This window comes from Schistocerca piceifrons, chromosome 6, assembly GCF_021461385.2.
Source record: "Schistocerca piceifrons isolate TAMUIC-IGC-003096 chromosome 6, iqSchPice1.1, whole genome shotgun sequence".
Classification (NCBI taxonomy): domain Eukaryota; kingdom Metazoa; phylum Arthropoda; class Insecta; order Orthoptera; family Acrididae; genus Schistocerca; species Schistocerca piceifrons.
In genome coordinates this window covers 517,634,664-517,659,073 of record NC_060143.1, presented here as the reverse complement: position 1 = coordinate 517,659,073, position 24,410 = coordinate 517,634,664, and the positions used below count along the sequence as shown (strand labels likewise).

At 43.0% G+C, this 24,410-nt stretch overlaps 1 protein-coding gene across 1 annotated transcript in view; it reads right to left on the bottom strand.

Moving 5' to 3' along the window:
* Positions 1-2,977: 2,977 nt before the first annotated feature.
* The window catches only part of LOC124803426 (cytochrome P450 4g1-like), a 126,996-nt gene continuing 105,563 nt past the window's right edge, over positions 2,978-24,410 (bottom strand). Inside the window, exon 6 of the mRNA XM_047264609.1 lies at positions 2,978-3,418. Coding sequence (XP_047120565.1) covers positions 2,978-3,418 — 441 coding nt within the window. The remainder of the gene's footprint in view (positions 3,419-24,410) is intronic.

The window sequence follows — 24,410 nt, the reverse complement described above, 5'->3', positions numbered from 1 at the left end:
AACTCAGTTATTTCCAAGGCAAATATGCAATGAGGGAGCGCTGCATAAGGCAATTTAAAACCTTGGCGTGTGGGGCTATTCTGAGCAAGAACCATAGTACATCATATGCAGAAAGACAAATGTTAAGTCCCATAGTGCTCAGAGACATTTGCACCAGAAAGACAAAACGCAATCACTCACTCACTCACTCACACACACACACACACACACACACACACACACACAGTAAACAACAACTACCACCACACAATCAACTGTATCCAATGTCGGTAGTTATTTATTGCGAATGTATGCAACTATCACATGAGCAAGTAGCATTAATTCTGGCGCTCTGTTGTTTGCCAGGCAGAGACCAAGATTACAAATGACTAGTTCCTTCATTCTGGTACTGTCTTCTGTCTTTTTGTATCATATATGATATGTAAGAAACGTACTTTCACTGTTCTGCACTGTGCTAAACGAAGTGACGTAGAATTTCTGCTCCATTAAATGTAATTGCAGTGTGAAATACACAACCATCAGCTGTAGAAAAGGAATGATGACAATGAAAATTTGTACCGGAACACAACTCGAACCCGGATTTCCTGCCCATAGCGAGCAGTCATCTTACCATTTGGCTATCTGTGCACGCCTTATGGCCAGACTCAAACTTCCGTACATTGTTAACTGTGCGACTACAGCCTGTACTTGTACATGCCTTATATATATTCCCATACAGGTGAGACATGTTAGTTGAAAGTAGTTTGCGCAGTGGGAGGCATTGTCGGCGGATAAATACGATATTACAGTGTCTGTGTTAGTCAGAGTACGATACGAAGTTCCCTCGCAACTGCGAGTACATTTGTTGTATTTCATAACGGCTGCAGACGCTGCAGTGCCTTTTCCTTTGGACATGCTTCCATGTCCAAAGAAACTTTTCAGCGTAATTCAGAATAACATAGGCACTGCCATGTCGTATTCCCCTGTACCGTCTAGTGTGAAGACACCATTGCTCTACAGGGGCGTTCCGCTGACGTCCAGTGTGAATTGACTGTAAAAACACAAGGGCAACTGAAAGTTTGCAGCTCAAAGGAACTTTGCATCGTAATTCCCAATAACACTGGCACTGCAGTATAGTTTTTGTCCGCCGACATCGGGCAAGCGAGCTTCAAGTAACATCCCTCACCTGTACGGGAATGTACATAATGGATGTACGAGTACAGGGTGTAGACACGTGGCTGACGACATATGGAAGTCTGGATCTGGCAGTGAGTCACGCGTGGATGATCAAATGGTAAGGCGACCGCTCGCGGTAAGTAGGAAATCTAGGTTCGAATCGCGTTCCGGCACAAATTTTATTGTCGTCAATCCATTTAGAAGCTGATTGTTGTCCATATTCGGAATTTCGTCACATTTAATGTGTTTCATAACGGCTGTAGTCGCCACAGTGCCTACTCCTTTGGACATGCTTCCATGTCCAAAGAAACTTTGCAGCGTAATTCAGAATAACATAGGCACTGCCATGTCGTATTCCTGTACCGTCTAGTGTGAAGACACCATTCCTCTACAGGGGCGTTCCGCCGACGTCCAGTGTGAATTGACTGTAAAAACACAAGGGCAACTGAAAGTTTGCAGCTACGAGGGTCACGCCAAAAGAAATGCACACTATTTTTGTAAAAATACAGTTTTCTTTCTGCATCTGTGAAAGTTTTACAATGTGTAGATACATCCTTCCCGCTTGTTTTCAAACTTAGTTCAACCTGTTCCCGTGAGTGACGCCGTCGCCGCATGTGTTCAAGATGGCTGCTAAACTTGACGTTCGTCAGAAGCAACGTGCTGTCATAGAATTCCTGTGCTGTGAAAACGAGACAGTGGGAAACATCCACAAGAGGTTGAAAAAGGTGTATGGAGATGCTGCTGTCGATCGCAGTACAGTTATTCGGTGAGCAAGCAGGTACAACGTGATGAAAGCGGGCACGGCAATATTGAGGATTGTCCTCGCAGCGGCAGGCCTCGCACTGCACACACTCCAGACAATGTGCAGAGAGTTAACGAATTGGTAACTGCTGACAGACGCATCACAGTGAACGAATTTTCACGCTACGTTGGGATAGGGGAAGGAAGTGTTTGCAGTATACTGAAAGTGTTGGCGTTAAAAAAGATTTGTGCCAGGTGGGTTGCCAGGATGTTGACAGTGGCTCACAAAGAAAGAAGAAAAACGGTATACAGCGAACTTTTGGAACAGTACGAGAATGGTGGAGATGAATTTCTTGGAAGAATTGTGATGGGTGATAACAGGGTTCCATCATTTTTTACCAAAGACGAAGAGGCAATCAATGGAGTGGCATCATGAAAATTCACCCAAGAAAAAAAAAAGCACACCTTCTGCTGGAAAAGTTATGGCTACGGTGTTTTTCGATTCCGAAGGACTCTTGCTTGTGGACATCATGCCAAGTGCAACCACCATAAATACTGATGCATATGTGACGACACTGAAGAAACTTCAAGCTCGACTGAGTCGTGTTCGACCACATCGGTAAAAGCAGGACGTTTTGCTGTTGCACGACAATGCACAGCCACATGTCAGTAAAAAAACCATGGAAGCGATCACAAAACTGGGATGGACAACACTGAGACACCCGCCTTACAGTCCTGACCTGGCTCCATGTGACTATCATCTCTTTGGGAAACTGAAAGACTCTCTTCGTGGAAGGAGGTTTGAAGATAATGACTCCCTTTTGCACGCTGCCAAAAAGTGGCTCCAACAGGTTGGTCCAGAATTTTACTGTGCGGGTGTACAGGCGCTGGTTCCAAGATGGCGTAAGGCAGTTGAGAGGGATGGAAATTGTGTGGAGAAATGAAAATATTGTTCCTAAACGATGTATCTACACACTGTAAAACTTTCAAACGTGTAGAACAAAAGATGGATTTTAAAAAAAATAGTGTGCATTTCTTTTGGAGTGACTCGTGTAAATAACTTTTCCAACACAGTCTTCTCTCAGACAGAACTGGAAGGAATGTTATCTCGTGGGATGAAAGTAACTCGAAACCCAGTGACTGGCTGTGATACCATTGAAACCACACTGTCTTCCAGCTCCTCCCTGCTCGTTCCAGGCAGTATACGGTAGCGGCGCAGAACCGTCGCTAGGACGACCTTCATCTGCAAAACTGCGTACCGCTCCCCCACGCACTTGCGCGAACCGATACCGAATGGAACGTAGCTATAAGCTTTCCTGGACTCGGCGCTGCCGCCCTCCAGGAACCGGCCGGGGTCGAACTTGTCCGGCTCCGGGAAGAGGTCGGGGTGACGGTGCATGAGGTAGTAGGCGATCAGCAACGTGGTGCCTCGGGCTGCGATGTACCGGCCACCAGCCAGCGGCACATCTTCGGCCGCCACGTACAGCATGCAGGGCACCGTCGTGAAAAGTCGCCCAGTCTCCTGCCAACAAGAAAGAGGGCAGCTACAGCCAACCAAACATGGGCAGGATATCATTGCGGTCAGGACCTCTGAAACAGCATTCAAGAAGTTTATACGTTAGTAAGGCAAAACTTTATGACCCTGAACACCGCTACGTTGGATACCACTTGGTGGCGTTGTGGGCTCATGACGCGTTGGCAAAAGCAGACGTGGACGGGGGAAGATGTGGGCTACAAATGGGGAAATCCACTGAGGTAAGTGACTTCAAGAAGAATATAATAATTCCAATCGCAAAGAAAGCAGGTGTTGACAGATATGAAAACTACCGAACTATCAGTTTAATAAGCCACGGCTGCAAAATACTAACGCGAATTATTTACAGTACTAACGCGAATTATTTACAGACGAATGGAAAAACTGGTAGAAGCCGACCTCGGGGAAGATCAGTTTCGATTCCATAGAAATATTGGAACACGTGAGGCAATACTGACCCTATGACTTATCTTAGAAGAAATATTAAGGAAAGGCAAATCTACGTTTCTAGCATGTTGACTGGAATACTCTCTTTCAAATTCTGAAGGTGGCAGGGGTAAAATATAGGGAGTGAAAGGCTATTTACAGTTTGTACAGAAAGCAGATGGCAGTGATAAGAGTCGAGGGGCATGAAAGGGAAGCAGTGGTTGGGAAGGGAGTGAGTTGTAGCCTCTCTCCGATGTTATTCAATCTGTATATTGAGCAAGCAGTAAAGGAAACAAAAGAAAAGTTCGGAGTAGGTATTAAAGTCCATGGAGAAGAAATAAAAACTTTGAGGTTCGCCGATGACATTGTAATTCTGTCAGAGACAGCAAAGGACTTGGAAGAGCAGTTGAACGGAATGGACAGTGTCTTGAAGGGAGGGTATAAGATGAACAGCAACAAAAGCAAAACGAGGATGATGGAATGTAGTCGAATTAAGTCGGGTGATGCTGAGGGAATTAGATTAGACACTTGAAGTAGTAAAGGAGTTTTTCTATTTGGGGAGCAAAATAACTGATGATGGTCGAAGTAGAGAGAATATAAAATGTAGACTGGCAATGGCAAGGAAAGCGTTTCTCAAGAAGAGAAATTTGTTAACATCGAGTATAGATTTAAGTGTCAGGAAGTCGTTTCTGAAAGTATTTGTATGGAGTGTAGCCCTGTATGGAAGTGAAACATGGACGATAAGTAGTTTAGACAAGAAGAGAATAGAAGCTTTCGAAATGTGGTGCTACAGAGGAATGATGAAGATTAGATGGGTAGATCACATAAATAATGAGGAGGTATTGAATAGAATTGGGGAGAAGAGGAGTTTGTGGCACAACTTGACTAGAAGAAGGGATTGGTTGGTAGGACATGTTCTGAGGCATCAAGGGATCACAAATCTAGCATTGGAGGGCAGCGTGGAGGGTAAAAATCGTAGAGGAAGACCAAGAGATGAATACACTAAGCAAATTCAGAAGGATGGAGGCTGCAGTAGGTACTGGGAGATGAAGAAGCTTGCACAGGATAGAGTAGCATGGAGAGCTGCATCAAACCAGTCTCAGGACTGAAGACCACAACAACAACAACAAGTGACTTTGACAAAGGGCACATCATTGTTACACAAAGCCTATGAACGATTATCTCGAAAGATGCGAAACTGGTCGAATGTTGAAGTGCTACTGACTTGAGCATCTGTGGAAAGAGGAAGAAAGACAGTGAAACTATCACTAGGAAGTAAATGGTTGGATGTCCACGACTCATCACAGAACGTGGGGTTTGTCTGCTCTGTAAAGTAGGATAGAAGGTGATCAGTGGCATCTCTGCCGAAAGAGCACAATGCTGGTGCACACATGAGTGTTTCGGAGAACACCGTTGATGTTTCTTCGTTGAACATGGAGCTCCACAGCGGACCGCCCGTACGTGTTAACATGTTGATCCAACGACATCGTCAATTACGATTGCAGTCAGTTACGAATACCATCGGAATTCGACCGTCGATCAATGGAAACGTGTCGGCACTTTGGGTGAATCACATTTTTGCTATACTAGGTCGTCTCCACGAACGCTGTCATCGAGGTGAATGGAGGCTCTAAACATGCAGCGAGCCACGAACGCAGGCTGGTGAGAGCAGTGTTGTTGTGCGGGAGACATTCCTGTGCTTACATGGAAGCTGTGGTAGTAATCTCACAGACGTTGACAGCTGCGAACCACCTGTATCCCCTCATTCTTGATTTCTTTCCCGGTGTCATCAAATGGTTCAAATGGCTCTGACAAGGGAACCTCCCCATCGCACCCCCCTCAGATTTAGTTATAAGTTGGCACAGTGGATAGGCCTTGAAAAACGGAACACAGATCAATCGAGAAAATAGGAAGAAGTTGTGTGGAACTATGAAAAAGATAAGCAACTCAAGGGTTCTGCGAGGCCAGTAGCGCCGTGGTCCCGTGGTTAGCGTGTGCAGCTGCAGAACGAGAGGTACTTGGTTCAAGTCTTCCTTCGAGCGTAAAATTTAATTTTTTATTTTCAGACAGTTATCAAAATTCAGGCACTCACACATAATCAAATTCGCTCTCCAAAATTCCAGGACATGTTCAGATTTGCTTGGACATATGCAGGATTTGACGGTCTACACACGGAAAAATTTGAAAACGTTAAAAACATGTTTTGACAGAGCACAGGGAAAATTGTGCGACTGTGAAACTGTTGGATTCATTTGTTGCAGTTTATGTGACAAACTCTTATGTTTTCATCACTTTTTTGGGAGTAATTCTAACATCCACAAGAAAACCTAAATCGGGCAATGTAGAAGAATGTTTTTACCCATTCGCCAAGTGTACAAGTTGGGTGGGTCGACAACATATTCCTGTCATGTGACGCACATGCTCTCACCAGTGTCGTATAGAATATATCAGACGTGTTTTCCTGTGGAGGAATCGGTTGACCTATGACCTTGCGATCAAATGTTTTCGATTCCCATTGGAGAGGCACGTCGTTTCGTCTACTAATCGCATGGGTTTGCGGTGCGGTCGCAAAACACAGACACTAAACGTATTACAGTGAACAGAGACGTCAATGAACGAATGGACGGATCATAATTTTGCGAAAATAAAGAAAAATTTTTCACTTGAGGGGAGACTTGATCCAAGGACCTCTCGTTTCGCAGCTGCACACGCTAACCACGGGACCACGGCGCTCTTACGTTCAGAGTATCCTTGATGTTGCCACCTATCTGCGCATGGACTACTCATTTTGTATATTTTGCTCATTTTTTCATAGTTCCACACAACTTCTTCTTGTTTTCTCGATTGATCTGTGTTCAGTTTTTCGAGGCCTATCCACTGTGCCAACTTATAACTAAATCTGAGGGGGGTGCGATGGGGAGGTTCCCTTGTGAGCACTAAGGGACTTAACATCTGAGCTCATCAGTCCCCCCAAAAATGGTTCAAATGGCTCTGAACACTAGGGGACTTAACATCTGTGGTCATCAGTCCCCTAGAACTTAGAAATTCTTAAAGCTAACTCACCTAAGGACATCACATACATCCATGCCCGAGGCAGGATCCGAACCTGCGACCGAAGCTGTCGCGCGGTTCCGGACTGAAAGGCCTGGAACTGCTCGGTCACAGCGGCCGGCAGGTGGTGTCATACTTCAGCAGTATAATGGTCCCCGTCTCGCAACCAAAACCGCGCTACCGTGGTTTGAGGAGCATTATAGTGAACTCACAGTGTTGTCTCGGCGGCCAAATTCGCCTGATGTAAATCCTATTGAACCCATCGGGGTCGCTGCAAATCAGCGGCCCGTTATTTATACGAATAACGTGACCTGTGCGTAGAAATCTAGTGCCACACACTTCCATAAACCTACCTACAAACCGGCGGGTCCCTGATACACAGAATTAGTGATGACAGACCAAAGACCTTGTAAAAAATAACTAGACTCACTGATGGCGCTGCAGTCGCGGGATAATTTGAACCTTCGGCTGGACGCCATTATAGTGGTTGTAGTCTGATGTGTTGTGTAGTATTGTTGTTTATGAAGACCCTGATTCAACGTTTTATATTTGTTGGGGCGTACATACAGTATTTGTTACTCGTAATTCTACTGTCTGTACATTCCAATCAAAAGAAGTACAATGGTGAAGAGTTGTGCAGCGATTAATTGTACAAATAAATTCGAGAAAGGAACGAATATTACATTTCACAGGTATGTGAATATTTTAAGTTGTTTTGTATGTCAGTGCGCTTGCTTAATAAATGTTTTTGTAACACGGTATTAGCATAATGTCTGTGCATCTATTTGCAGGTTTCCTTTCTCAAAACCACAGCTGTTACAAAAATGGTTGCACGCTGTCAGGAAGCAAGATTTCCGACCGACAGAATACCATTTTACATGTTCTGATCATTTTGAAGAAAGTTGGCTTATCGGTAGTGTTTTCATGGTCTAGGTTAGGTTGAAACTTGATAATTTGGTTGTGAGTTGCCAAAGCACTATGCCATATACAACGCACTTCTCGTCATAAAATCTAAAGCAAGGTAGAGTCAGAAAATATCTATTAATATAGTGGGCAAATCTTCGAGTATTTTGATGCATTTTGCGTACATCTATCGTAAATGAACTACGAAAAATGCTAGGGGTCCAGTACATAACTTTTAGCTACGGCAGATTCCATATAGTACGTAAGATAAATTCATTAACAGTGACTAGTTGCTGTTTGTTCATAAATTAAAAAGTTTACTGTAGTAACGTATTTAAATGAGGCAATATGTTTGCGACCTAACTCAAGGGAAGGCATTGTATAACCAAAAGCGATGTATAAACATTCGAACTCCGCGCGTCAGTATACCACTCTAATGGCCGCCGCCCAGCTATTCAATTTGTCCCCTCTTCACAGTCGACCGCTCGTGCGGTTGTGGGGGCCTGTGACAGACAAACAACCTATTAAGCAGGTGAGCATAATGTTCCGGCTCATCAGTGTATCTTTAAATAAATTAGTTTAGCAAAGTTGTGGAGGAAAGAGCAGTTGCAAACTAAACCATGAAATTGACAAGAAACTTAAAAACAATGTTTAACACTGGATACTCTTCAGTTGCGATTTCCACGGTCCTGTCCCATTGACGTGACTACCGCCTATGTTTAACATGAATGTCCAATATTCACTCGCAGACGGCGGGTTGCAGCCCTAGCAGTGGAGGGTATATATAACGTGTCGGGGTGACGTGGAAAACAGTGCAGTCGTCATCGTAATGCGGAAACGGTGCGACTTATTTGAAGTCCAAACCGGCACGATCATTGGCTTTCGGGCAGAGGCCCGAAACAGTTCGGAAACGGCTGTATTTGTGCCACCGTGGTTGAAGTATACCGTACATGACAAAATGGCGGTACCCAAAACCAGTTCAAATGGCTCTGAGCACTATGGGACTTAACTTGTAAGGTCACCAGTCCCCTAGAACTTAGAACTACTTAAACCTAACTAACCTATGGACATCACACACATCCATGCCCGAGGCAGGATTCGAACCTGCGACCGTAGCGGTCGCGCGGTTCCAGACTGTAGCGCCTAGAACCGCTCGACCCCCAAAAGCGGCACCGAGGCAACTGTGGTGCACCATGGGCCATAGACTGGGAATGGCGATAATCGCTGAAACAGCTGCTTTTCGGTTATATCGGTCTATTTCCACGATAATTTAACCTGACTGCTAAAACCGCTGAAGATAACCGATTTTTGAAATAATCGATTTTTCGGTTTTTCATTCCTGTTATTTCCACTAATAAAAGTAAAAATCAAAGAAAGATTGAAAAATTTTGACTCTCTCTTTCAATATACACTGAAGCGCCAAAGAAACTGGAATGGGCATGCGTATTCAAATACAGATATATGTAAACAGGCAGAATACAGCACTGCCGTCGTTAACACCTCTATAAGACAAGTGTCTGGCGCAGTTTTTAGACTGGTTACTGCTGCTACTATGGCAGGTTATCAAGATTTAAGTGAATTTGAACATGGTGGGATAGTCGGCGCACGAGCGATGGGACACAACGCCTCCAGGGTACCGATGAAGTGGAGATTTTCCCTCACGATCATTTCACGAGTGTACCGTGAATATCAGGAATCCTGTCAAACATCAAATCTTCGACATCGCTGCGGCCGGCAAGAGATCCTCCAAGAACGGGACCAACGACGACTGAACAGAATAGTTTGACGTGACAGAAGTCCCAATTGCTGCAGATTTCAATGCTGCGCATTAGCAAGTGTTAGTATGCCAACCACTCAACGAAAAATCATCGATATGGGCTATCGGAGCTGAAGGCCCACTCCTGTACTCTTGATGACTGCATGACAGAAGGCTTTACGCCTCGTCTGGGCCCATCGACACCGACATTGGACTGTTGACGACTGGAACATGTTGCCTGGTCGGACGAGTCTTGTTTCAAATTACATCGAGCGGATGGACGTGTACGAGTATGGAGACGTCGTATCTGTGAATCCTTGCAATGTGCTGTTCAGAAGAAATCTCCATGCCCTCGTACTCTTACGGATTTATGGACTGCCACGCAGGATCCTGCAGGGCTGTCCATAAATCCGTAAGAGTGGTGTCACTTCACTCCAGCACTACTTCAGACTTTAGTCGAATGCATGCCGCGTCGTCTTGCGGCATTTCTGAGTGCTCGCGGCGCCTTACACGATATTGAACAGGTGTACCAGTTTCCTTGGCTCTCCACTGTATAAAGAATCAAAACATTAAATTTAACAGGCAGATAAAAGAAAACTTATTCCGTCCACCGTTCACTGCTTTTATCGAAAAGTGAAAGTGGTTGAATACTACAAAAAAATCTGTGGTATTCGCCTGTTGGTTCAAATTTTTTTAAGCTCTGCTCAGAAATTGTGTTGTAATCGGGGTTCATACGGTTATTTGGAAATTACGAATAGTCAGTGCTAAAGAATGAAAACTGAGGCTGAAGAACTCTGTTTTTCGTGTTAATGTGTCCGTCTTCAAGGGCTACAAGCTGATAGTGGCATTATATAGACACAGACAACAGATGTGCTACCTTCGGTTTTTATTGTATACTTTGAATGAACTGTTGTTGTGTTTTTACTTTATTACTGTTAAAATAATTTTCTTCTCCTTTTACTAATTCGTATAAATAACAGGCAAATCTTTAACCTTTTAAGGCAAATGAAGCATGTACTTCACTGCTATGTCACTTTGTAAGCGTAGCGTTGGTGCCGTTTTGCAACACAGCGGATGTCCCGCTACGACACCTAGAAACAATTTTATAGACCAGGTAGCGGTAGATCTTGCTCACTGCACGTACACGCGTGCCTTAAGCCACGACACACCACAACAGGTCATTATTGCCTCAGCAATGCTGTACCAATTGTTATGCCATTTAATTGTTCCTCATTTCTGTCAGCACTGTTATTAAAATAACACTGATCACTTTTTCCATTTTCTATAATAACGCAATACTTCAAACGAATGCAAATTTTATGAATAAGAATTACTCCTTTTTTAAAGAAAGGCTATTTTAACAACTCCGGTTTCCGAGACTGACATACGGTCGGAAGAGCGGTTTTGCTGACCACATGCTCCTCCATATCCGCATCCAGTGACGCCTATGGGCTGAGGATGACACGGCGGCCAGTCTGTGCTGCTGGGCCTTCATGGCCTTTTCGGGAGGCGTTTAGTTTAGTTTATTTAACAACGAGAAATTTTAGCACTGCTGCTATTGCTAATGGATTTTTAGGGTTTTTTACTCGGTTAATAGTAAAAACTACAGAAGATCCGTTATATCTGAGACCAAATAAATACCGAAAAATGCCGGTTATGCAGAACTAAAATACAGGGTGTTTATAAATGAATATCGGGGTTTTAACCCTTTACAATATTTATTATATTAAACTTACAGTTATAAATGATATGTCAAATGAAAGAGCAACTCACAGTTTTACCAAGAACCTTAGAAATGTTCAATGTGAGCACCATTTGTCACACCGCACACAAGTCTATAGCCGAGTTGTTGCCTTACGTTGATAAGTGTGTCTTCAGTGATTGTAGCAGCAGCTGCTTCAATCCGGTTTCGTAATTCAGGGAGGTCTGCTGGTAGCGGAGGCACGTACACACGATCCTTGATGAAGCCCCATAAGAAAAATCGCATGGCGTTAGGTCAGGTGAACGTGGAGGCCATGCAAAGCAAGACCTGTCATTGGGCCCCTTACGGCCTATCCAGCACTTGGGTACAGTGAAGTTCAACCCCAGTCGCGTACTTCGCTATGCGCACTGATGCCAAACACAACTGTTTGAGTTGCTCTTTCATTTGACATATCATTTATAACTGCAAGTTTAGTGTAATAAATATTATAAATCGTTGAAACCCCGATATTCATTTATAAACACCCTGTACTGGTGTCGGTTTTAACTGGCAGCTTGTTGGCATCCCTACCTAGACGACAGGGACGAACGACGGCTACGGAGATGTGTACAGGCGAACTGGAGTGAAACTGTTCAGCAGCTGACTGCCGAGATGGACCAAGGGGCTACCAACAGTGCCTCCTGAACCACTGTTCAGGGATCGTGGCTGTGTATGGACATCTGCAGCATGTCCCTGGTTCATGTATCCATGCTGACTGCTGTTCATCGGCGACGAAGGCTGGAATTTGCACTCCAGTACCGCAATTGTACGTCCGCTGAGTGGCGACATGATAGATGCTGGTTGGTGTGTATGGCGCGAAACCTCTGAAAGCAAATACCCTGCAACAATTATCGGAAGAATCTAGGACGGAGGAGGGCACTTTATGGTCTGTGGAATGTTTTCGTTGCTTTGCCTTTGTGATCTAATCATTCTGGATGGCACAGTGGATCAATACAAGTAACTATCTATCCTTGGGGACCATCTGCACCTCTACATGCAGACTGTTTTTCCTCGGCACGATGGCAGCTACCAGCAGGACAATGCAACGTGTCACACAGCTCGCAGTGTATCTGCGTGGTTCGAAGAGCAGAAGGGTGAGTTTACCCTACCTCCAGGCGACCTAACTCCCCGCATTTATACAAAATCGAGAATGTTGGGACCAACTCGATCGGGCTGAGTACCTCTCGGCACGTAAACTGTTGAAATAACTCACAGGAATGCAGTCAGGTGACGTCTTCGACAGCCACCGGTGTACCGACAGGTGCACGACCTGCTGTTTTCAAGGCAAATGGCAGCCTATGCACATGATGAAATACTGATGGTTGTGGAAGATGTCAGCCGAGTGCATTCCCGTAACTTACTAGAACATTTCTCAACAGTGTTTCGCGGAAAGAACGAGTTCTCTCCAGGAATTCCCAGTTTACTGCGCGCGTACTTCGGAAACTCGCGTGTTGACAGCCTACCCGTAGAAAATGTAGCTGTACCATTGTGAACTACTCCGATGTCTTCCGTTTGTCCTACTTTTTCGGGATCCCAGATCCTCGAGTTCACTGCAGAAGTAGAAAATGGCGATGGCTTGCTCTTCTTCCATGTGATCGTCCATCGCTAAACGAAACGCATGCCTTAGTTACAGTGCCTACAGAGAAGCTATTCACAACGGTTCGTCATCGCGATCTCCTAGAGCAAAAGCTCTCCCTCATAAAAACGCTGGTACATCGCTGAAGAAACATTTCAAGCGCTGATTAGCTGCCACACGAACTGAGCACCTACGCAAGAGCTTCAGGAACGACGGTCAACAGTTACAACCATCAGCGTATAACTAAAGGGATCGCAAATAAGAATCGCAGTGAGGAGCTAGAAAAAAAGTTTTCATATCTGCCATTCTGTGGCTGCGTTTCGGATAAGCCGCGTGCTGAAGACATACAAAATAAATTTATCTTTAGTTTTTCGTCGGCAATCTTGCAACTACTGAGTCTGGTTAAAGAGGCGTCAGGGACTTACAAAATACTCTCACAGTGCGGAAATGTGACGTTGGACAAAAGTGTGCACTTTACCTCCCAAAAACCGCTTTGTCTGAGCATACTCTATGCCATGGTCACCAGACAAATTTGGCGGTACATCTGTCATGGCTCGCATTAACGGCTTCTGGAGTAGTATAATCAAAGAAGCGACTGAAATAAGAACAACTGACAACACACTAGAGATGGCTGCGTATAACTCAGTGATCGCGAGGTTGAGTAGCGAGCAACAAACACGAAGTCACAGCCGGCGTACCAGCAGCCTGTCAGCACACACAAAGGTAGCGTTAATTCTCAAAGTGCTAGAAGCTACTCTTCCAGATTCGAAATCTGTTAGTTAAAATCCCTCTCTTAGCGCATCAGGGTACTATCGCCACCGCTGGATTCACAGCCAGAGATATTCACCACACCGACCCCGAGTTGTCATCTCCTGCCGTGGACGGACTCTACCTCCATCGCCGGGTCCTATTGCACCAACCAAACTATCAGAATGAGTACACTCCTAAGAACTCCTGCTACTGCAACAGCACCAGCAATCTTCACAATGCTGCCACCTATCTGGACAACAACATGGTCAATGACTAGCTGTCAGATTTAGGCAGGATGTTTCCACAGCACTCCAGAACCAACAATGGCGACATCGACCGCCCAGCCAACGGTATCATCACCAGCAGAAATCGCAGCACCAGTCGCATCATCGCCAGCAGCTTCCACAGCCACAACATCACCAGCAATTGCATTAATCACACCATCACCATAAGCAATCACACGACCAGCAACAATAGCTACAAGCCGTACAACGATGTCTGCAGGTAAGCATTCTCTACGGTAAACTCACCTCAAGCACAGCCTAAACCTATCACGAAAACTAACAAAAGACCCAGTAGAGGTGAACATGAGGGTGAAACCGAAAAGATCCAGCTAACTCTTTCAGACACTGGCGACATACAGGTCGAAATCATCAAAGTACCGAAAAACCCTTGCTCTTCCTTTTTATTGATTAGATGTGACCCCAAACTCCTACAACCAGCGAGGTGATGCACTGGACTCGCATTCGGGAGAACGACGGTTAAAACCCGTGTCCAGCCACCCTGATTTAAGTTTTCCACTATTTCCCTAAATCGTTCCGAGCAAATTCCGGGATGGTTCCTTTGAAAGGGCACGGCCGACTACCTTCCCCATCCCTCCCTAATCCGATGGGACTCATGAGCTCGCTGCTTGGTCCCCTCTCCCCAAATCAACCAACCAAATTCCTAACCGCCAAAACACTCCTCTGTCACATTTAACAATACCTACCAGCACTACCAAACTTAATTCCAGGAGAGGCTCCATCGTCATCAAAATCAAGGAACCCCATTCCAATTCATCCATACTCGGAACTATCACCTGTTTTCGTGCCAATGCTACCAAAACAAACCTCAAAAACTACCCGCGAGAAGAATCACGGCGGTATTAAGAGATTGGCACAGAATAATTTGAAAGTATAGTGAACTCGCTACCACGAATTTATGTCCGCAGGGGACCTCGCATTCAGTGTGATAATGGACCTCGCTTCTTCGTATTGCCTGTTCTGTGTCCAAACCACGTCACCTTGACTCCGGCATACGTCGCGCAGCTTTCATAATCGCCAAGCCTTCTGTGTGTAACGTAATAATACAGACCCGATCGGTGGTCATGATTGTCCTTACTCGCATGTTGCATGTTCATGCTACTCTTCCAAAGACGTCTCTGTTTAGTCACTGCAGGTGTTTACTTTCAACTGATATGCTGGAATCCATTTGAGTGCGGTTTTCTACCCACATATGAAATGTGGCTTTATGACAGTACTTTATAGTAATTAATGATATCCTATTCGAACACCGAGTTTTGGGGGATTATCGATGGCCGTTAGTTATTTCCTATGATCTGATCAATAGGACTGCGTGGTATATTCACCTCAGCCATGCATACTTTGATGGCTGCAAACATTTTAACGAACTGAGGGAAGCATGATATTACAGCAATATGCTGAAAAGAATTCGCCGGTTGACAGAAGTATGCATGACCTCAAAGCATGTCAGAAGGCGAAATCTCCTTCTGTGTCATATGCTGCTATCCTCCACTTGGCTGTGACAGACTTGTTTCGATCTATCCCACGAATTTACGTAAGATTTTGATGTATTTTTGTTGATACTGAAATGACAAAAATCCGTTACTCGTGTGCTCTTATGAAAAGCTACAGGGAAAACCGTAGCTGCCGTATTCTTGAAACACTTCCTGAATTAAGCTGCCATTAATTTTTGGAACTGAACTCCAGTACAGATCGCATTTGAGGCAGAAACACCGTAAGTAAATTACACTCCAACTGTATAAAAGAAAACGCTGTTTTTAAACTAAAGCAACCAAAAATGTACCAACATATGTAACCAATTTGCAGAATGACCACGAAAGATGCTTTATAAATAAAAGCGAAAAGAACATGATGTAAAAGTCTCTTTAATTAAATTTCGTTAAGCATATGACGGAAAAACCAATAATAACTGAAAAATAGACCTGTTCAGAAAAGCAGATAAAAATTCGCTTGACGTCTTCCCGAGAGACGATCTCCACTCCTTCCAAATTAACACGGTGAGTGTAGACGGGATGGGCTTCAATTCAAAGAAATAGTATCGACAGCAACTGAGAGATTTATACCAAATAACAAACGGTGGAGCCGATCCCACGTAGTACACAAAATAAGTCATAACACTGTTGCAGAAACAACGAAAAAGGCATGCCAAATTTAAACGAACGCAAAATCCCCACGATGGCGACCTTTTACGAAACCTCGATATTTAGCGTGGACTTCAATGTGAGATGCTTATAATGGTTTCCATAACGAAATCTGGCAGAAAATCCGGGGAGATTCTGGTCCTATGTAAAGTGTGCTAGCGGAATGGCACAATCAATGACTTCTGTGCGCGATACTAATGGAAATACTGTTGATGACATTGCTGCTAAAGCAGAGCTACAAAGCACGGCCTCCTGAAATTCCTTCACCAAAGAAAACGAAGTAAACATTCCAGAATTCGAATTAAGCACAGCTGCTAACATGAGTAACTTAGAAGTAGATACACTCGGAGTAGTGATGCAACTTAAGTCAATAAAAGCAATTCTTCCCGTCCAGACTGTATACCAATTAGGCTCCTTTCACAGTATGGTGATGCAGTAGCTCCATACTTAACTATCATATACGACTGTCGTTCGACAAATTAACCGTACCAAAAGACTGGAAAGTTGCACAGGTCACACCCATATTCAAGAAAGGCAGTAGGAGTAATCCACTAAAATACAGGATCATATCATTAACGTCGATATGCAGCAGAATTTTGTGACAGCAGAACGGTCTGTTGATACATAGTCAACACGGATTTAGAAAACATTGTTGTTGTGAAACACAACTAGCTCTTTACTCACACGAAGTGTTGAGTGCTGTCGACAAGAAATTTCAGACTTATTCCGTATTTCAAGATTTTCAGAAGGTTTCTGACATCGTACCACACAAGCAGCTTGTAATCAAACTGCGTGCTTAAGGAAGATCGTTTCAGTTATGCGACTGGATACGTGATATCCTGTCAAAGCGCTCATAACTCGTAGTAATCGACGGAAAGTCATCGAGTACAACAGACGTGGTTTCTGGCGTTCTCCAAGGTAGTGTTGTAGGCCCTCTGCTGGTCCTAATCTGTATAAACGATTCAGGAGATAATTTGAGGTTGTTTGAGGATGATGCTGTGCTTTATCGTCTAGTAGGCCTAAGGTCATCAGAAGATCAAAACGAATTGCAAAGCGATTTATAACACATATATGTATGGTGCCAAATTGATAACTGACGCTAAATAATGAAAAGTGTGATTTCATCCTGATGAGTGCTAAAGGGAATCTGTTAAACCTCGGTTACGCGATAAATCAGTAAAATCAAAACGCCGTAAATTCAACAAAATACCTAGGAATTACAATTATAACAACCCAAATTGATTGGCAGAACATTACTAGATGTAACAGGTATATTAAAGTGACTGACTAAATTACCCTTGACCATCCTCTTTTGCTCCGCGGTGTGGAATCCTTACCAGGTAGGACTAACGTAATTAATCGAGAAAGTCCAAAGAAGGGCAGCACGTTTTGTATTTTCGAGAAATAGGGGTGAGAGTTTTATGGAGATGATACAGGATGTGGGGTGGACATCATTAAAACAAAGGGGTTTGTCGATGCTGCGGGATCTTCTCACGAAATTTCAATCGCCAACTTTTTCTTCCGAATGCAAAAATATTTTGTTGATACAGACCCACATAGGGATAAACCATCAGCGTAATAAAATAAGGGAAATCGGAGCTGGCACGGAAAGATATATGTGCTTGTTTTTTCCGCGCCATGTTCCAGAATGGAATAATAGAGAATTATTGTGAAGGTGGTTCGATGAACCCTCTGCCAGACATAAATGTTATCTGCTGAGTATCCATGTAGATATAGATGTAGATGTAGACAGGAAACGCAAAAATTTTTCAAATCCGGTTTTATTTTATTTTTCATTACAATGACATTTTGAAACCTGTGCACAGTGAGATCTCTTATTATTCCACACATGATTTTTGTGTTAGGAAGGTAGGAAGGCTTGTGTGTAGTTCGGGTTATTGTACGGTATTCAGTCATGGTAATGATGAAACATATGTGTTGTACAGTACTAGACAGTGATGGCATTGAAGACAGGTACTATAACGGACGTAAAATGTGTGCTATGAATGATATTTGAGTGGATGATGTGAGCTATTCTTATTCTTCACTATTTGTCTGCAATGAATGCGATTCATACTGAATGCATTCTTATGGGCAGCACGCAAATTCTGGCAAGAACACTGGTTAATGATGGTCAACTCTCTCACCGATGGAAAAAAATCATTCTGATGGTGAGAAGAATACATGTTCCTGATGTACATGTCATGGGCAGTCTTGGGCAATAAACACAGGAGCCGACATGTCACTTATGTCTGACATGCACTCCATTTCGACATACTGCTACTACTTGTTGGATGGTGGATGAAGTGAGTTGGGCCACGAAGACGTCATGAAGCGCAGTGCGTGTGACAAAGCTGATTGCTGTCATTGGAAATCAATGGCCCATCTTCACCGTGATACATCCGTGACCTAGTGTGAGTGAACACTGAACTGTGAAGTATGGATACTCTGCAACTTAGGCTTCGTGTGAACATGTGTGGGTTTTTCTATCAGTGTACCAAAGGCAGTGATTTGTTATATCAGGAGGTGTGCATTTGTTACAGTATTCTGATGTTATTGACGTACCATGTGCCAAGTGCGTTAATTTTAATCATTCATACACCTTAACATTTTTGGAAATTTGATGATTGATATGGACCGACCTTACGTAGCTAGCTCCTTAAATTATTGATTATATAATTACATTTTGCTTCATTTTAATCAACATTGGTACGCAGTATGCTTTTCAAATATTTTATCGCCAGGGATACATGGTGGTCATTATTTATCCACACATTTAAGTACCTTTAATTGTGCTTTGGTGTACCTTTAATCATGCTTGCGTGATTCGACATTTCATTTGATCATGCTAGTACATTTATTTAAGTAGTTTTCGTTTGCAGTCACGATATTATGCACTGTGACTCATTTTTATTAACAGTTTTGTGAAGGTATTGCTCTCCTAATCATTTCGTTTGTATGTAAAACCAATTGCCATCATTTGCATACACAATAAGTACATTTTTGTTGTTCCTGCATGCACTAGCTCTGAAACTAATACTAGCTACACTTTATGATTAAAATTTCTTGTTCCTTTACTCAAAAGCATCTAATTATCTTTTACCCTCGTATACACCAATGATTTGTATTTATTATGAGCTCATGTAAATTTTTAGCTATTTAATTACTATTTACACAATTTATTTGCTCCTTCTTGATGGGGCTTTTATGCAATTTTGTATGTGACAATGGATTTCTTTCCGTCACATTTGGATGTGTGTTTTTCACTGCATTTCATATACATGTGAAAGTTTTGTTTTTCATTATGTAGTCATGTATTTAATACACTTTGCTTTCAATGTTTCCATTTTTAGGATGGGTATTATAATGAAGTTTGTTGTAGTAATATCTAGTACTTCGTGTGTTTCCTTTTGATTTCGTTAGTCCATTTTCCGGACCAGATTAATGATTTTCTTGAGTGTCAAGATACTATTCTAGGAAATGTCAGTTTATTTTACCTTACTTGGTGACAAGACTTCCGTAATTCGTTTATATAAAATGTGTTTGAAATGATGTCTCTTTATGCATATATGTTAAATTTTCCTCATAAGTTTCGCTGTGTGGATTGTTTCTTTTCCTCTTTGTCATACTGTAGTGTACTTTAAGTATGATTAAAAGAATTAATACTTGGTTCCTACATTCACAGCCCTAAGTGATGCACTTCAGACAGTTCTAAAATCTGTTACGGTTTTGAGGGCACTGTGAAAGAAAGAAATAAGATTTTTTTTCGAAAATGTTTTGAACTATCCTTCCACGGCAAAGCTACTTCCGACGTATTTTCTTTTTGGAAGCTGTGGTGTGAATAGACTGCTCTAGCAGAGCCATCTCTTGTAAGTCATTCTGCTCCACATTATCACTTTCTAACTGTCTGCAAAGGTAATAAGCCTCTGAGAAGGAAATGAGTCGATTTATTCTGTATATTCATCTTGAGATTTGGATCCCTGTGTCTTTCATATGTCCTTTTCATATTACTCAGTTTTAATGAGACGAGTGAGTGTTAAGTTTGTAAGGGAAGCCAGTATCTGCTGTATGCTAGGGCAGTTGTAAGAACAGTAGTAATTTCCGTCGAAAGGCCGAAAGCAGAACTATTTACCATTACCGTACATCGCGTGCCTGAACATGTATACAGTTAAGTTGGCAGGAGTGACTGTGATCGTCTTTGGCTGCCCACTCCACACTGAAAGTGGAAGGCACTCTGTTCACCTGCTAACTCGCTCAGGATTGACCAGGTGTCCCCCAGACATTCTACCAAGTGGAGGTATTGGAAAGTATCTACTGCGTAACATTTAACCATCTTTATTTGTGCCATTTTGGACATTTGGGGAAAATTATGTTGGTGACTGCAGGAGAGCTTTCAGAGATGAATTTATTATTTCTTGTGCATTTGAGAACATGTACTTTGTGTATGTGTGAATTGCCCGCCACGTAAGATGTAATACAAGGAAACTTCATTCTCTCATACAGTTACTAAAATCAAAGTGCTTTCAGTGTGTAAAATAAATTCGTGGATCGTAATTGTGACAAGCATGCGGCTGAACTGCATATTTTTCCTGAGTTTTCGGGATTTGGAAGTACATGGTTACACTTAGCTTGCATGTCACATTGGCAACCTTAGGATCCAAATTTAGCCCTTATTTAACTTTCAGTAAATGCTTCCATCTTCAGTGCGAGAGTGATTTCTACCAAGCTGTCTAAATTTAAATTGACTTTTCTTTCGGAAACAAACGGGGTTTCTTTGTGTGAATCATGGCGTGTTACATAATATGTTGCTCTGAGTACAGCGTATTGCAGTTCCTTATTAATTATTGGATGGATCTTGGTTTTCAGGGCAGACAAATAGTTACATGGTCAACTCTTTCTCATCGTTTCGGAGTAGTGTAATTTATTTTTCGCGGTTTGTGGTCTTAGCCAAACTGAGTTCCTTCTTCCGTTAGTTTCGCAGAAAACACTTATGCCTTCAGTATTCATGGGATATTTGTGCACAGAACTAAATTTCAGTTTTATTTTATTCAGGAAGTTATGGGGTTTATTTGTACCTACAGTGGCATGCTCAATCGCTTGTTGTTCGTAGAGCATTGATTTGCAGTTCCTTATTGTTTGTCGGACGGATCTAAATCTGCGAAACGTATGTAGTACCTACACGTGGAAATTATTTTTCTTTTCATTCACTTTATGGAATTTAGTAGATTTCTCTTCGTTTGCCACTGGCTCCATGTTGAGTTACGATTCTCTCTGCTAAGTTGGCAGTGGGCTGCATAGTGGTATCGGCAGTGGAAAGCAATGCTTATCTCTGTTTCTTGAGGCATGAAACGGGGTGTGATTATGGAATTTACATACCAATTCTGGCCTCCTTTGGACTCGTATTCGGGAGGATGATGTTCCGACCATCCTGATTTCGGTTTTCCGTGATTTTCCTAAATCACTTCAGGCAGATGCCGGAATGGTTCCCTTGAAACGGCGCAGCTGATTTCCTTCCCCATCCTTCCCTCATTAGACGGGACCGATGACCTTGCTGTTCGGTCTCCTCCCCCAAATCAACCATCCAGCCCCCATCACTACTCACTTTGGTGCAGCGATAAACTTAATTTAACTCTCGTATGAAGTAATAATCAAAACGATGTAAAATCTTCATAAGTACTCTTTTATTCCCTTTACGTGGATGTACATAATTTTTGTGGTGAAAAAATTGTTTGAACTGAATGTTTAAGAGATTATCATTCCTGTATTACTCTCGCATCTCCGCCTTTAATCCATTCGTGGTGGAGTACGACAAAATTTTTATTACTGAAATTAGATATTTTGATTATTTGGTTGAAAGAACTCAAGACAGTAAAGCTATTAGTTGTATTTTCCTAGAGCCACTGTCACATTCATCCCATGTATGCTTCAGGATGACAAGTAACAAATTAAAGAGAAGGAGTAAATTACTGTAACGGTTCGATTTTTTACGATACCATAAAGTAAAGACATTTCAGTTAGCGACTGTTCCCAAGATTACAGATTTTTCATATAATGGCGACCTCTGACAAAATCCTGTTATGTGTAGATGTATGTCCACAACAACAGTAATTACTCGCATAGTATTTGACTAAAAGTGTCATTTCTGTTATTCTCATTGTGTATTTCTTTTCCTTCTGTGCTATACTGTTGCAGTTCTTTCTATGTTTGGTCCAAGTTACACTTTTGGTTTTTCTACCGAAACAAGTGCCCTCTCCTCAGAGTCATCTATGATAAGTTTGTTACCAGAGGGGAGGGAGGACTATCCGTGGCAACACTTCCAATTTGCTCAAAATATTCACTGTTGAAAAATGTAGGTTGAGTATAGAGCATGATGAAATAGCGTTGTTATATCGGCTTGGAACTTTTTGCTGATAGGTAACAGTGAATGCATGAGAGGGACTATAGCAAAGAGTGAGACGACGCCGGAGCTTACTAATAGGTCGGACTCGCTGAGTCGAGGTGACATCACTCCATTAATAAAGCCACCGGAGTTGCGAATATGATGCCAGAACATCCCCATCTAAAGTCTCACTTTTAAGTAGACTCCCTGTCATGGGAGCTCCCTACAAAATTTATAGGCACATCATGCGGAAGTTAGTGTCGCTTTAAGTTTTACGCACTGCAGCGTACTGAATCCGTTATATACAGTTACTTGCACTCTTTTTGAAGTTGTAATTAAACGACAGAGCATTTAATAATCGTTCACATATCATTACATCATTATGAGAATTTTTAGTATGTATAAGGTAGATAATGTGTGATGAGATAAGAACAAGTAATATGTCACGACCATAATTGCTGAAACTGCTTAATTTTTTATGGTTGACATGCGTTAAAACCAACAATAAAATACACTACTGGCCATTAAAATTGCTACACCACGAAGATGACGTGCTACAGACGCGAAATTTAACCGACAGGGAGAAGATGATGTGATATGCAAATGATTAGCTTTTCAGAGCATTCACACAAGGTTGGCGCCGGTGGCGAACCCTAGAACGTGCTGACATGAGGAAAGTTACCAACCGATTTCTCACACACACACACCAGTTGACCGGCGTTGCCTGGTGAAACGTTGTTGTGATGCCTCGTGTAAGGAGGAGAAATGTGTACCATCACGTTTCTGACTTTGATAAAGGTCGGATTGAAGCCTTTCGCGATTGCGGTTTATCGTATCGCGACACTGCTGCTTGCGTTGGTCGAGATCCAATGACTGTTAGCAGAATATGGAATCAGTGGGTAATACGGAACGCCGTGCTGGATCCCAACGGCCTCGTATCTCTAGCAGTCGAGATGACAGGCATCTTATCCGCATGGCTGTAATGGAACGCGCAGCCTGGTCTCGATCCCTGAGTCTACAGATGGGACGTTTGCAAGACAACAACCATCTGCACGAACAGTTCGACGACGTTCGCAGCAGCATGGATTATCAGCTCGGAGACCATGGCTGCAGTTACCCTTGACGCTGCATCACAGACACGAGTGCCTGCGATGGTGTACTCAACGACGAACCTGGGTGCACGAATGGCAAAACGTCATTTTTTCGGATGAATCCAGGTTCTGTTTACAGCATCATGATGGTCGCATCCGTGTTTGGCGACATAGCGGTGAACGCACTTTGGAAGCGTGTATTCGTCATCGCCTTACTGGTGTATCACCCGGCGTGATGGTATGGGGTGCCATTGGTTACACGTCTCGGTCACCTCTTGTTCGCATTGACGGCACTTTGAACAGTGGACGTTACATTTCAGATGTGTTACGACCCGTGGCTCTACCCTTCATTCGATCCCTACGAAACCCTACATTTCAGCAGGATAATGCACGACCGCATGTTGCAGGTCCTGTACGGGGCTTTCTGGATACAGAAAATGTTCGAATGCTGCCCTGGCCAGCACATTCTTCAGATCTCTCACCAATTGAAAACGTCTGGTCAATGGTGGCCAAGCAACTGGCTCGTCACAATACGTCAGTCACTACTCTTGATGAACTGTGGTATCGTGTTGAAGCTGCATGGGCAGCTGTACCTGTACACACCATCGAAGCTCTGTTTGAGTCAATGCCCAGGCGTATCAAGGCCGTTATTACGGCCAGAGGTGGTTGTTCTGGGTACTGATTTCTCAGGATCTATGCACCCAAATGGCGTGAAAATGTAATCACATGTCAGTTCTAGTATAATATATTTGTCCAATGAATACAGGTTTATCAGCTGCATTTCTTCTTGGTGTAGTGATTTTAATGGCCAGTAGTGTACTGTCTCCACAATTAGCGGAAAACTACCTTTGAAATTTACTATTA